Source organism: Pseudochaenichthys georgianus, chromosome 1, assembly GCF_902827115.2.
Source record: "Pseudochaenichthys georgianus chromosome 1, fPseGeo1.2, whole genome shotgun sequence".
Taxonomy (NCBI): domain Eukaryota; kingdom Metazoa; phylum Chordata; class Actinopteri; order Perciformes; family Channichthyidae; genus Pseudochaenichthys; species Pseudochaenichthys georgianus.
Genome location: NC_047503.1, coordinates 49,682,182 through 49,696,717, shown reverse-complemented (window position 1 = coordinate 49,696,717; position 14,536 = coordinate 49,682,182). Strand labels below are relative to the sequence as shown.

Below are 14,536 nucleotides of genomic sequence, written 5' to 3'. Positions count from 1 at the left end.
TTATTTATCCAGATTGTCCCTTGAGATCATAGATCTCTTTCTCAGGGGAGACCTGCAAGACCTTTAACTAATCCCACTGACTTTGAAGGACTCCTGTTTTTTTACGATCACATTTCTATGTATAAATACTAATAACTGGTATCCTGTAAATATAATGTCCTTTATTGTTTTATGTTTCATGTGGAACCTATATGCTGCAGGTCTCAATGGGACCAATCTGGTTAAATAAAGGTTTGAAATGAAATGAAAATGATGTACACAGGGTGATATGGATTTATGAAATACATGTCTCAGGGTGGAGCTCTCCCAGAACGAGGCGATGAGTTTTCAGCCTAGTTCTTATTCCTCTGAATGGCTCAAATGCAGAGATTGTGTTAAGTATTTCACAGCCTAATTTCTGAATTGTAAATATTTATTGTGGAACATGATGTTGCAACAAGCGATCTGACCCCGACTGCTGGCTCGATGCACAATGTAGATATGACTAAAGAGTTATCATTTACTGATGAAACCATTTCCATTGTTTTGTAAGTATATTTAGAAACTTTATCCAAGTAACATTTCTTTACACTCTTCTTCTTCTTGTCTGCACTGATCTACTTCCAAGACACGGTTTGCTATTGAAAAGCACGTTGGATATTAGAGAGGAACATGCGCTTGCTGATGGAGTCGCGGACGCCGAAATGTTTCTGTTTTGCAATAATATGAACCAACAAACCATAGTGTAGTATTTTGATAAATATGTATAAATACATGTTGAAAAGAACAAGAGAAACTACAGCATGGTGTGTTCTTGGAACATGTTTAATCTGTGAAAGTAAAGGAGACGCTCATTACACTCTGCTGCTGGGACGGGGTCAACAGGGGTCAACCAGGGGTCAACCAGGGGTCAACAGGGTCTCTTCTCAACTCTAAAGATAATTCTGTCTTTCCATTAAATATCGTTCTGACATTGACGTTGAATATGTTCTGCTTTATAAAAATATGAGCTGTTTCCTTGTTAACGTTAGCGGACACAACCGAACCATAACACCTTTTGTTTCCTGGAAATAAGGTGAATTATTCTGCACACATCCATCTCTCTGCATGTCTCCTCCACGATACCTGTGTAGGTGAACCTTTGAGCAGAGGCCTGTGGTGCCAGACAGAGGCTCGAGGTGTCAGTGTATCACCACAGCGCCAGGAGAAGCCATGTCCTCTGTGGGCAGTATCAGATGAATGAACACTATATCATGTCAGCCTTATTCTATATTTCTGACAGGAACTAAAGCTGCTAACTAGCTTTCCTTAGAGCCGCCAGACTCCATGGAAAGAACACGCTACTTCCTCCCCACAGGACAGAGGAGCTGCTGGTCGGTTACTTCTTGATATCATGTGACCTTGGTGGATGCAAACCAACCCGTCTTAACACCGAAGCTCACACAAGAAGCCAAAGTAACCAACGAGCAGCAGAAACTCCTCCGTGTTCTGCAGAACGAGTGTTTCTGTGAAGTCTGGTGGCGGCACAGGGCAGGAGGTAAAGCTGTGTACAAATACACACAAACTATCCCTCTAACATTCAGAGAACTGGACTGGTTTCTCATGAGACCCAATCCCAACGGAGAGCGCAACAACTCGGGCGAAGTATCATCACGTCTTTAACATTATATCAGTTCAGTGTTTGTTTGGTACCTGACGCTCGTACCCACACAGCTGATCAAACCGTGCAGAAGCATCACACATCTCCTCTGCACCAGACGCTTATCTCTCGTCCTGCAGAACATAATGTGTCCTGACACCAGAAGGCATTTCCTGTTGTTTGGCTGGATGTATAAAACTCAGGAGACAGACAGGGGTCATGTGATCAGGGTCATGTGATCAGTACCATCAGGGTCATGTGATCAGGGTCATGTGATCAGTACCATCAGGGTCATGTGATCAGGGTCATGTGATCAGTACCATCAGGGTCATGTGATCAGGGTCATGTGATCAGGGTCATGTGATCAGTACCATCAGGGTCATGTGATCAGGGTCATGTGATCAGGGTCATGTGATCAGTACCATCAGGGTCATGTGATCAGGGTCATGTGATCAGTACCATCAGGGTCATGTGATCAGGGTCATGTGATCAGTAGCATCAGGGTCATGTGATCAGTAGCATCAGGGTCATGTGATCAGTACCATCAGGGTCATGTGATCAGGGTCATGTGATCAGTAGCATCAGGGTCATGTGATCAGGTCATGTGACCAGTAGCATCAGGGTCATGTGATCAGGGTCATGTGATCAGTACCATCAGGGTCATGTGATCAGGGTCATGTGATCAGGGTCATGTGATCAGTAGCATCAGGGTCATGTGATCAGGGTCATGTGATCAGTAGCATCAGGGTCATGTGATCAGGTCATGTGACCAGTAGCATCAGGGTCATGTGATCAGGTCATGTGACCAGTAGCATCAGGTCATGTGACCAGTAGCATCAGGCTGTGAGTGTTGCTTTAATGTAACAACAGGAAAGCGCTGTGGACGTTTCATCCACATGAACACGGCGTGGAGATGATGTTTATAGTGTTCTGTGTTTCTAGGAAAGTCCTCCGACTGATCCCAGTGAGGGCGATATGTGGTGAAGGCTCAACACGTGAACATAGCAGAAGTTTCCTGGAGCAGATTATTCTACAGACTTAATACAAAAATCCTTTACAAAAAGTCCCCCATGATCCTTCAGGAGACGAGCCCGTTGTCCTGACGTTACACATGTTGACTTTTGTCCCAAATTCAGATTGTTTTCTCGTGAATCGTGACAGAACGCCTTTTCTCCCAAATGTTCACTTTTCTCTCACAATTTTGTTTCAAGAATTTTTTTCTCTCAAAATTCTGATTTCCTCAGAAGTACGGACTTTTCCTCCGACCTACCCTTTCATGGGCTTTGGGTCAGACCTCAACGTCTCCTCACCTGTGGCCCGGTCCTCTCCTGTCAACACATCTCTCAATAATACTGGCAATAACATTTCAAAAATCATCAAATTAGATCTAGAATCATATCGTTAAAGTAACCACAGCTAGTCATCGTCCCCAGACGCCGCAGCCCCGTCACGTAACGTCTTCGCTGCACATAAACGACATCTTTAAAAACAGTTTTCTCTGAAACTTCGTGCACGTGTCTCACTTGGAGGTGACGGCCTCCTTGTTGGCCCTTCGACTTTCTGCGCCTCCTGCTGCTCCAAATCAGAACGTGGAGTACCGTGGAGTACCGTGGAGTACCGTGGAGCATCGTGGAGCACCGTGGAGCAACGGAGACTATAATCCTCTAAGAAAATCACACCACGATCATTCAGTAACCAGAAGAGTATTAGGGCCACAGGTCACATGGGGTCACATGGGGTCACATGGGGTCACATGACCAACAGTTCATCATTTTTGAGTATTGAGGAAAAGTGAGAATTTAGTTTTTTATTTTTCACTGATTTTCGTCCTAACATTGGGATTCTCTTTTTAGTATCTCGACACATTTTAGATTCTTTTTCTCTGAATCTAGATTTTCTGTGTGATTTTCTGCTCAGACCTGAAAACGGTTTAAAGATGATCATTAGATCCAGAATCATATCGCAGTTATTTAAAATGATCACGGCTAGTCATCATCCCAGACGCTGCAGGCCTGTCGCATGACGTCTCGTCTTCAACCGTGTCCTCCGAGTGTCTCACTTGGAGGGGACGGCCTTCTTGTTGACACTGGCCCTGCGACTTCCTGCTGCCCCTGCTCCTCCTGCTCCTCCTGCTCCCCCTGCGCCTCCTGCTCCTCCTCCTCCATGCCACAGGCTGCCAGGGATGGTGAAGGCGTCCACGCTCATGCCCATGGTCTTGGAGGGGATGGCGCTGAACTGCTTCCTGTCCGAGCTGTACTTGTAGATGTGCTCCACCTGTGCCGAGCTGACGGAGCGCGGGCCGACTCCAGTCAGACGAACCAGATCCTGAGAGTCCGGATTCAGGGTGTAGACGCCCCGGAACTGACAGCTGGAGTCCCTGAAGAGGATCAGGAAGTGGTGGGCGGGACTCTTCTCCATCTCCTGGGGGCGGAGCAACAACGTCATTATACCTTTATCTGCATTTCATCTTTAATTAGTGTGCATTTAGTTATTTCTATCACGAGACATTTTTCTGGCATTTTGTTTTTCCACACACACATGTGACACCTCCTCCCTCCTCCCTCCTCCCTCCTCCCTCCTCCCTCCTCCCTGTGCCTAAGATATAATAACATGCATAGCAACAGTCACAGACTTTATTTAGCGAACCAAGTAAAGATAGTATACCCAGAAAACAACATGTCTGTTCCTCAAAGGCTGAACAACGACTCCAGACATCTGAGTGTCTAACAGAGCGTCAGACAGCTTTGTTTTTACGGAGCTACGACGTCACGTTGTTGTTTACGTCCGCGGAGACATCTTGTTTACGGGCGACATGTTGATACATCTTATAAACAAGATCAGAGACACAGCACCACAGAAAACCAACCGAAGTGAAACCTCTGAGCAGGATCTGTAACGCATGTTGGAAATCACGTTAAGGTTTAAATGTTGTTGAGAGTAAAACGAATGCCGTACCTCCACGATCTTGCTCTTCTGCGTCTCGTTGACCTTCCCTGCGAGGCAGCAGCGCGACAGGGCGTTGTGGATGATGAACTTGTTGGACTTGAAGCTCGGCTCTTTGAACAGTTTGGGACCTGAGACACAAACACAGGCTCCGAGCTGAGTACTAACACAAGTACTTTGATAATATATATACTCAGGTATTAGTACTGCACCTGTGTACTCCGGGGCCGCTGAGGTCTCACCGTCTTTGTCTCCGTTCTGATTCACCAGTTTACTCGGAGTCACACAGACTAAGGGCGAGTCAGGACGACTGGGGGAGGGAAAGCAAACCAGAGCTAACGATACCACTATCTTTGACCTGGGACCGTTAGCATAGCATCGTGCTAATGTTAGCCCGGGACATACATATCAATAACATATCAAATGATCATGCAACGGGACTTCTTTCTTAATTGAAATTTGAAAATACATCATTTAAATTCTTCAGACACTACCTAGAAAGAATTGTATTTAAATTTAGAAAAGTGTTGTTATATGATGACATAGCATAGCATGTTAGCATTAGTAGCTCATTCATCGACCATGCTCTACACTCAGGTGCTACTCAATGGCAATACAGGAGCTTTTGTGCAAACATCATGGCAGTCCATTCAATGTTAGGAGAGATATATATATATAAATCCCTCAGGCTGTGCTGCGGTGTTAATGGAAGTATATAACATCTCTGCAGCAGTTTACCTTGGGGCTCTCTTGGGGGGGGTTCTGTTCCCGGGCTCGTCCGTCGCGGTCAGGTTGAGGGAGGGGTTGGAGTGGACTTTGGTCAACTTAGCGCCTGGAGAAACAGACATAATAAGAAATGAAAACCTGGCTTAGTGGAACACTTGATTCTGATTGGTCGCTCAATCGTTTTTGAGGACGGAGAGGCCCTAATAATCTTTTTGGGTTTCCCTCTCCTGAACTGCATTCATAAAACCGGTGGTTCAGTACCCGTGGTTCCCTTGGATGGACTCAGAGACAGCTTGGTCTCCTCGCGGGTCATACTGCGGGGACGGGACCTGGTCTTCTTCCCGGAGGGTCGGCCATGACTGCTCAGCTTCTCCTGGAGCATTTTGTCAAAGTTGTCCATGATCTTGAGCTGATGCCGCCGATCGTACTCCAGTCTCGTGAAGGTTCCCCGCCTGAAAGGTGTGTCTGGAGGAGTGGGGGAGGGGGAGGTGTGGCCTGCGGGGGGGGTGGAGGAGGGTCTGAAGCAAAGAGCAGTTACTTTTACATCAGACTGTTAAACCTGAACTGTTTAAAGAACATCCATAAACATTCATCTGCTTGTATTCAGCAAACGATCTGATATATCATTCCATGTACTTGCATATTGACTCTTCTGCACTATTTCTATTCTATTTGTATTCACTTCACATCTCAAAACATTCTCTCGCACTGTTTGATCTGTTTTATTTGTTCTATGTCCTGTTTATATTCATGCTGCTCTGTTGGAGGAGCGTTGCCACATCACTGTAGCTGCTGAGCACACGACTTGACCACCGCACGACATTCAGCTACACGAGGCGGTGTTACCTGTTCTCCCTCTCCTGCTCGTTCTCCTGCCTCCTCTTCCTCAGCTCCTCCGCTCTCCTCTGCTGTTTCTCCAGCAGCAGAGCTCTGCGCTGGGCCATCTCCTCCTCACTGTGCACGTCCCCCTGCAAACACACAACCAGCATCATAACACAACCAGCATCACAACACAACCACACAACCAGCGTCATAACACAACCACACAACCAGCATCATAACACAACCAGCATCACAACACAATCACACAACCACACAACCAGCGTCATAACACAAACACACAACCAGCATCATAACACAAACACACAACCAGCGTCACAACACAAACACACAACCAGCATCATAACACAAACACACAACCAGCGTCACAACACAAACACACAACCAGCATCACAACACAACCACACAACCACACAACCAGCGTCATAACACAAACACACAACCAGCATCATAACACAAACACACAACCAGCGTCACAACACAAACACACAACCAGCATCACAACACAAACACACAACCAGCATCACAACACAACCACACAACCACACAACCAGCGTCATAACACAAACACACAACCAGCATCATAACACAAACACACAACCAGCGTCACAACACAAACACACAACCAGCATCACAACACAACCACACAACCACACAACCAGCGTCATAACACAAACACACAACCAGCATCATAACACAAACACACAACCAGCGTCACAACACAAACACACAACCAGCATCATAACACAACCACACAACCAGCATCACAAACACAAACACACAACCAGCATCACAACACAAACACACAACCAGCATCACAAACACAAACACACAACCAGCATCACAACACAACCACACAACCAGCATCACAAACACAAACACACAACCAGCATCATAACACAACCACACAACCAGCAGCACAACACAACCACACAACCAGCAGCACAACACAACCACACAACCAGCATCATAACACAAACACACAACCAGCATCATAACACAACCACACAACCAGCATCATAACACAACCACACAACCACACAACCAGCATCACAACACAACCACACAACCAGCATCATAACACAACCACACAACCAGCATCACAACACAACCACACAACCAGCGTCATAACACAACCACACAACCACACAACCAGCATCACAACACAACCACACAACCAGCGTCATAACACAACCACACAACCAGCATCACAACACAACCACACAACCAGCGTCATGAACACAACCACACAAACACACAACCACACAAACAGCATCATAACACAACCACACAACCAGCATCACAACACAACCACACAACCAGCGTCATGAACACAACCACACAAACACACAACCACACAACCACACAACCAGCATCATAACACAACCACACAACCAGCATCACAACACAACCACACAACCAGCGTCATGAACACAACCACACAAACACACAACCACACAACCACACAACCAGCATCATAACACAACCACACAACCAGCATCATAAACACAACCACACAACCAGCATCATGAACACAACCACACAAACACACAACCACACAAACAGCATCATGAACACAACCACACAAATACACAACCACAGAACCACACACACCCACACAAACACACAAACAGCATCATATATCGACTGTCATGGCAGTTAACTGAGGTTATGAATATTCCTACATCCCTTAATTCCTATATCCCTTCCCTACTACATACTTTCATCCCTCTCTCCCATCATCCCATCTTCCCTACCTCCCTCTCTAGCTCCCTAGCTTCATCCCTTCATTCCTACATCCCTTCATCCCTACATCCCTACATCCCTCCATCCCTTCATCCCTACATCCCTTCATCCCTCCATCCCTACATCCCTCCATCCTTCATCCCTTCATCCCTCCATCCCTTCATCCCTCCATCCCTTCATCCCTACATCCCTCCATCCCTTCATCCCTCCATCCCTCCATCCCTTCATCCCTCCATCCCTTCATCCCTTCATCCCTACATCCCTCCATCCCTTCATCCCTCCATCCCTTCATCCCTTCATCCCTCCATCCCTCCATCCCTCCATCCCTACATCCCTTCATCCCTCCATCCCTTCATCCCTCCATCCCTACATCCCTCCATCCCTTCATCCCTCCATCCCTTCATCCCTCCATCCCTCCATCCCTTCATCCCTCCATCCCGACATCCCTCCATCCCTTCATCCCTCCATCCCTACATCCCTTCATCCCTCCATCCCTACATCCCTCCATCCCTTCATCCCTCCATCCCTTCATCCCTTCATCCCTACATCCCTCCATCCCTCCCTCCCTTCATCCCTTCCACCCTACTTTCCTTCCTCCACTGATCCCTTCATCCCTCCATCCCTACATCCCTTCATCCCTCCATCCCTTCATCCCTCCATCCCTTCATCCCTCCATCCCTCCATCCCTACATCCCTCCATCCCTACATCCCTACATCTCCTCATACATTTATCCCTCCTTCCCTAAATATCCCTTAAACCCTAGCTACATGAATTCATGCCTTCATCCCTTCCTCCCTCCGTCCGTACATCCCTTGATCCCTTTAGCCCTTCGTTCTTCCCTTCCTTCATCCCTTGATCCCTTTAACCCTTCGTTCTTCCCTTCCTTCATCCCTTGATCCCTTCACCCCTGCTGTAATTAAATCTTTGTTCACCTCCATGTTGTTTCGCCATCACTCACCTGAAAGAAGAATCCGATCCCTCCTCTCGGCCCGGGCTCATTCTGCTCAATACTTTCTTCCAAAGTTTCAGTCGGTTCTGCTTCAGTTTCAGCTTCCTGTTCGGGCAAACAACCACCTCCTCCTGCTGCTGCCAGGTCCAGCTGCTGTTCTACGGGGTCCAGAGGTTCAGCAGCGAGTCCTCCAGCAGGTTCCACCCCAGACTCCGTGTGGTCGCTCATAGAATCAGAAGAAAACTCCTGCCCTTCATCCTGCCTTTTCCCCGCGCCTACTGCGCCTAAAGCAGCAGATAGAGACAAGGACTCGCTCTCAAACGAGCACTCGGAGGGCGCCCCGGAGCTGCTTCTACCTGTCTGACGGTCGTGTCGAGGTAAGACCGGCAGCCCTCCCACAGCCCCCACGTCTTCCAGCTCAATGCTGAACTGAGTCGGGGTATCACTGGAGGCCGTGTCCGAGGTGTTTCCGTCGTGTTGCGGCTGCTGGACGCCCTGCAGAGAGTCTTCAGGCGTCCGAGGCCCGCCAATTCGGAAGGAAGAGGACGACTGATCCTGATACTTGCTGGGGGATACCCGCCTCAAATGGGGGAGGGTGTCCACGTTGTGTGTCGGTGCCAAGGCCCGGTTGTATGTGGGAAACTTTAGTTCGCAGGGTCTTGGGTGAGGCGGATTTTGGGCACGAGGGTGGTGCTTCGGGCTGCGGTGAGACGATGAGGACTGGATCTTTGTGCGGGGAGTCGGGCAGGAGGACGATATGATAGTCTTTGGGGAGGCGGAGAGGGGAAGGAGGTGAGAGCGCCGGGACGGGGAGTCGGCAGCACCAGCATCAGGGATCACCCAGGCCTTGCTGATGCTCCTTGAAGAAGACTTGGTTGGGGTTCTTGGAGGTGTCTTGGTCGGGGTGTGGGGGGGTGTTTTGGGGGTACTTCTCGGTGTAGATTTGGACGCGGTTCTGGATGTGTTTGTGGGTCTTTGGTTGCTCATGAGCTGCTGCTGCTGTTCTGTGAGTTTCTGCATGTCCTTCTGTAGAGACTGCAGAGCTTCACTCAGTTTCTGCACCACCTCGTTGCACTCCACGAAAGCAGCTTCTCCGACCTTCTCTGGAACCTTCTTATTCTCAACGGAGAATGTGACCTGCTTCTCTAACCGAGGAGGGTTGGATGCAGACGGCTTCTCTTTCTCCTTCTCTTCCCTCTCCTCCTCCCGTTTCAGTTGCGCCTCCATACAAGTGAGGCTCTCCTCCAGGGTGAGACTCGCCTCCTCGGCTCCCGCCCCTCCCCCCTCTCCTTGCTCTCTTTTCAGTTGCAAAAAGGCAGTTTTTCCGAGCCTCTGTCTGTGCTTGGCAAAGATGGCTTCGATGCGTCTTTTTTGGGCTTCGATGCTTTTGCGTTTTTCCTCCAGACGAGCGCCTAACTCCCAGGCCTCAGAGCCCAGTTCAGGGCCTCTGGAGCCGGGGCTGTCCTGGTGTCCCGGTGCCCCTGCTGGGGTGGAGGGTGTGTGTGGAGTCCCTGGTGTTGTTGGAGCAGAGGCCGACTCCTCTCCAGCAGCAGCAGGCTGTCTTCTTCTGTGATCCCGGCGCTCTGCAAAGCTTGTCATGCGTGGACTGTTGCTGTTGCTGCTGTTTCCCTGCCGTCCGCCGCCTGGTCGCATGTTCCCCGGGGCGTTTCTGGGCGTATCATCGGACGCTTCAGAGGAGTCAACGCTGCCATCTCGCAGAACAGAGTCGTCATCACGGGACATATCGGAGGTCCGTCCTGACCTCTCCTTCCTCTCTCCTCTTCCTCGCCTTTCATTGCCTCCCGCTTCCCCACCAACCGGCCGATGGAGGACTCCGGAGCGACAGGGAGCGGAGCTGCTGAGCTGATCCTCCTCGGGGGAGTGCAGGAAGAAACCAGCCGGGGCTCCTTCAGGACGTAACCTTGGCTCAGGTCTCGATCCCAACACTCCTTTTCCACTTTTCTCTGGTGTCCTTCCCTTCTTGGGGGTCTGCACCACCTGCAGGGCCTCCTCGATGGTGGGCAGTTCTCCCAGGGGCGTTGTGTGGGCGTAAGGGCCCCAGGACGAGCGCTGCGATGGGGCTGAAGCGCTGACCAGGTGGCTCAGTTCCTCTGGAGGACCGTACGGGACACAAGGCTTCCCCGTCACAGAGGTGGTCATCGCTGGGATGCCGGCGGAGAGGCTGTCGTTGCTGACAGAGTGAAAGACGGCATCTATGGGGTTTCCCATCACAATGTCTACATCACTGTCCAGCCCGAAAGGGATGCTGAATGTCACGGCGGACAGAGGACGACTGCAAGGATGAACGGATGGGTTGTGAAAACAAGAAAAGCAGAGACAATGAAAGCCAAAGTAAGAATTAAAGAAATTAAGATCAAATATGAATGTACAACATTTACGGTACAAACTGCATGGAGATCTAAAGTAGGGCTGGGCGATATATTAATACCGTATTAAGGTAGTTATATATGAGACTAGATTTGGTCTTACATATTGGATTTCTTAACATCGCATTCATGTCAGTTTCTGATCTTTTATTGCAAATGTTTATGTTTCTATGAATAAGTATTTATTTTATACTTATATGGTGGAACTGTCACTAAACCTAAATCAAGTATTTTGATGGAGTGATTGATTGGTTGGTTGATCGATCGATTGATTGGTTGGTTGATCGATTGATTGGTTGATCGATTGATTGGTTGATCGATTGATTGATTGATTGATTGATTGATTGATTGATTGATTGATTGGTTGGTTGATCGATCGATTGATTGGTTGATCGATTGATTGGTTGATCGATTGGTTGGTTGATCGATTGATTGATTGATTGATTGATTGATTGATTGATTGATTGGTTGGTTGGTTGATCGATTGATTGATTGGTTGGTTGATCGATTGATTGGTTAGTTGATCGATTGATTGTCTTCCTATCTGTTTCCACCAATGATTTGCTTTCACCCCCTTCTTCATTTATCTACGGATAATCCAAATAATTATTATTTCATCCCAATTTTGAGGAACTTGATCAGAAATATTGTGATATTTGATTTGTTCTCCATATCGCCCAGCCTTACTTTGAAGAATAACTACCTGATTTGTTTCTTTGTCCAACTTTTATTTTCTGGAAAGACACAAAAAGAAAAGATCTCAAGTTAAAAAAGTCTATGAAAGAATGTGTTGCTTCCATTAATGATAGAGATGAACTAAGAACATTGTCCGAGGTCTTGAGAGCTTGGACTCCACTACCTGGTGACACTGGGGAGCTGACGGGGACAAAGGGTTGTTTGAAGATGAAGGCAGGAGAACCACTGAAACAGAGAAACACAGTAAAGTAAACTTGCTGTCCGCTGGTCTGGAGGTCAATGGTTGTCTGAACGTGTTTTTGGTCCAACACTGAAACACGTCATCACTTTATTCCAGAGAGTCTGTAACCTTTGCGGCAGATTGCTGTCTCTTTAATTCAATTCAGTTTGAAGCCACCCATAGTTTATGAAATAATTAAAACGAGACACTGAACCTGAAACTAGTTCCCCTTCATTTCTCAAGGTCTTTAGATTGTATGTGGTTTCGGCTAAAGGAATACTGCAGTAGTGAAGGTCAGGAGTGCTTTAGGACGTCCCATGGCGGGATGGTCTACCTGTGTCTGTTCCCGCCCATAGGACTGGTGCAGTCCAGCAACCCAGAGACATCTGAAAGACAGAAACTGCAGTTTTAGAGGACGGTGATATTTATCCTTGGAGGAACAGAAGTGTTTTACCGCCACACAGACCTGTGAGGTCGATGGGTGTCACCGGCTGCACGAACTCGGGCTTCTTCACCTCGAACCAGTCGAGCAGCTCAGCTATGAAGCTCATGATGTTCAGCTGAGGAACAGGAGACCCCAGGTGGAGGTGTTATAAAGGACACACACACAAACCATGACTGTGGGCTCGTTACGAAGAGAGTCGCAGAAAGATTAGATTAGATTTCAAACGAGTTGTCACTGATACGCAATTAAAAAAACATAGTCAACAGTTTTGCATCATATTGCTTCCCACACACTGTACTAATGCATCTGCAGTATAAAGGATATCCGTGTGCAGTATATTCATATCGGGTTACAGTATATTAAAGGTCACCTCATCTAAATTCTCCTCCACATCAACATGTGTCCCCTCTTCTTCATGTCTCCTCCACATCAACATGTGTCCCCTCTTCTTCATGTCTCCTCCACATCAACATGTGTCCCCTCTTCTTCATGTCTCCTCCACATCAACATGTGTCTCCTCTTCTTCATGTCTCCTCCACATCAACATATGTCCCCTCTGTGTCCAGAGACTCTATCAGGAACAAAGACCCTCTCTTTTTGTCTTTATAAAAACCTGTCTGAAAATCAGCAGATCAGAATTTGGTCTTTTTGTGATGTCATTATGTTTTTTTGGGTTGTGTAACCATTAGCCAATCACCAACCAAGGTGATCACCAACCCCCCCCCCACCTTATCACCTGAATCTCCTCCTAGAGCAGTGGTTCCCAACCGGGGGTACGGGGACCCCTGGGGGTATTTGAGAGGCTTGCGTAGAAAGATTAGGGATTGCAATATATTTTCACACGGAACATTTTCTAAATCAATGTTCTGGTGCCGGGTGGGTTAGGGTTAGGGTTAGCGTTAGGGTTAGCGTTAGGGTTAGCGTTAGGGTTAGCATTAGGGTTAGCGTTAGGGTTAGCATTAGGGTTAGGGTTAGCATTAGGGTTAGCGTTAGGGTTAGGGTAAGGGTTAGGGTTAGCGTTAGGGTTAGCATTAGGGTTAGCGTTAGGGTTAGGGTTAGGGTTAGCGTTAGGATTAGCGTTAGGGTTAGGGTTAGCGTTAGTGTTAGGGTTAGCGTTAGGGTTAGGGTTAGCATTAGGGTTAGGGTTAGCGTTAGGATTAGCGTTAGGGTTAGGGTTAGCATTAGGGTTAGGGTTAGCGTTAGGATTAGGGTTAGGGTTAGCGTTAGCGTTAGCGTTAGGGTTAGGGTTAGCGTTAGCGTTAGGGTTAGCGTTAGGATTAGCGTTAGGGTTAGGGTTAGCGTTAGGGTTAGGGTTAGCGTTAGTGTTAGGGTTAGCGTTAGTGTTAGGGTTAGCGTTAGCGTTAGGGTTAGCGTTAGGGTTAGGGTTAGCGTTAGGGTTAGGGTTAGCGTTAGGGTTAGTGTTAGGGTTAGGGTTAGGGTTAGCGTTAGGGTTAGGGTTAGGGTTAGGTTTGTGTAATGGCCACCGGATCTCCCCATGTCGCCCGACGGCTCCACGGTTAATAGAGATCCAAGGAAAGGCACGCGCACTAGATGACGTGTCGGCTCATGCCCTAGCTTAGAATCATGACTGAATCATAAGTGTGTACAGGTGAAGTAGACAGAGTAATTAAGCTTGAGGACAGACACCGTGGAGGTTAGTTGGTGGTTACCAACGGATGTCTCCCCATGGCCGCAAGGACCGTGTCTGTTTATGGCCCGTTTCCTTACGTTACACCCCGAGGGGCCTCGCCCAGAAAGGGGTTGAAAGAAAGGTCAGAGTGAAAAAGTGGGGAGATAATGTGGTTTACATTTAGGTGAAGAGCCATAGTGTTCAAGGTTAAAGGTCAGATTAAGGGTAAACTGGTATTCTTGTGGAACAAAATAGTCCGCAGTTAGACTGAAGAAGGTCTATTATTGGATATTTAGTTAAGAGTGTACCATAAGTGGAATTTAATTGTTTGAATT

General features: G+C 47.8%; 1 protein-coding gene across 3 annotated transcripts in view; it reads right to left on the bottom strand.

The window, feature by feature from the left end:
• Positions 1-460: 460 nt before the first annotated feature.
• Positions 461-14,536, bottom strand: part of LOC117451572 (calmodulin-regulated spectrin-associated protein 3-like) — a 32,332-nt gene continuing 18,256 nt past the window's right edge. For all 3 annotated transcript variants that reach the window (XM_034089950.2, XM_034089957.2, XM_034089965.2), the window contains 11 exons: positions 12,593-12,686; positions 12,461-12,512; positions 12,070-12,131; positions 11,914-11,944; positions 8,833-11,116; positions 6,134-6,255; positions 5,549-5,805; positions 5,300-5,393; positions 4,774-4,871; positions 4,574-4,692; positions 461-4,039 (listed from right to left, as the gene is read on the bottom strand). In XM_034089950.2, the coding sequence (XP_033945841.1) occupies positions 3,674-4,039; positions 4,574-4,692; positions 4,774-4,871; positions 5,300-5,393; positions 5,549-5,805; positions 6,134-6,255; positions 8,833-11,116; positions 11,914-11,944; positions 12,070-12,131; positions 12,461-12,512; positions 12,593-12,686 (3,579 nt within the window). In that variant the 3' untranslated portion in view covers positions 461-3,673. The remainder of the gene's footprint in view (positions 4,040-4,573; positions 4,693-4,773; positions 4,872-5,299; positions 5,394-5,548; positions 5,806-6,133; positions 6,256-8,832; positions 11,117-11,913; positions 11,945-12,069; positions 12,132-12,460; positions 12,513-12,592; positions 12,687-14,536) is intronic.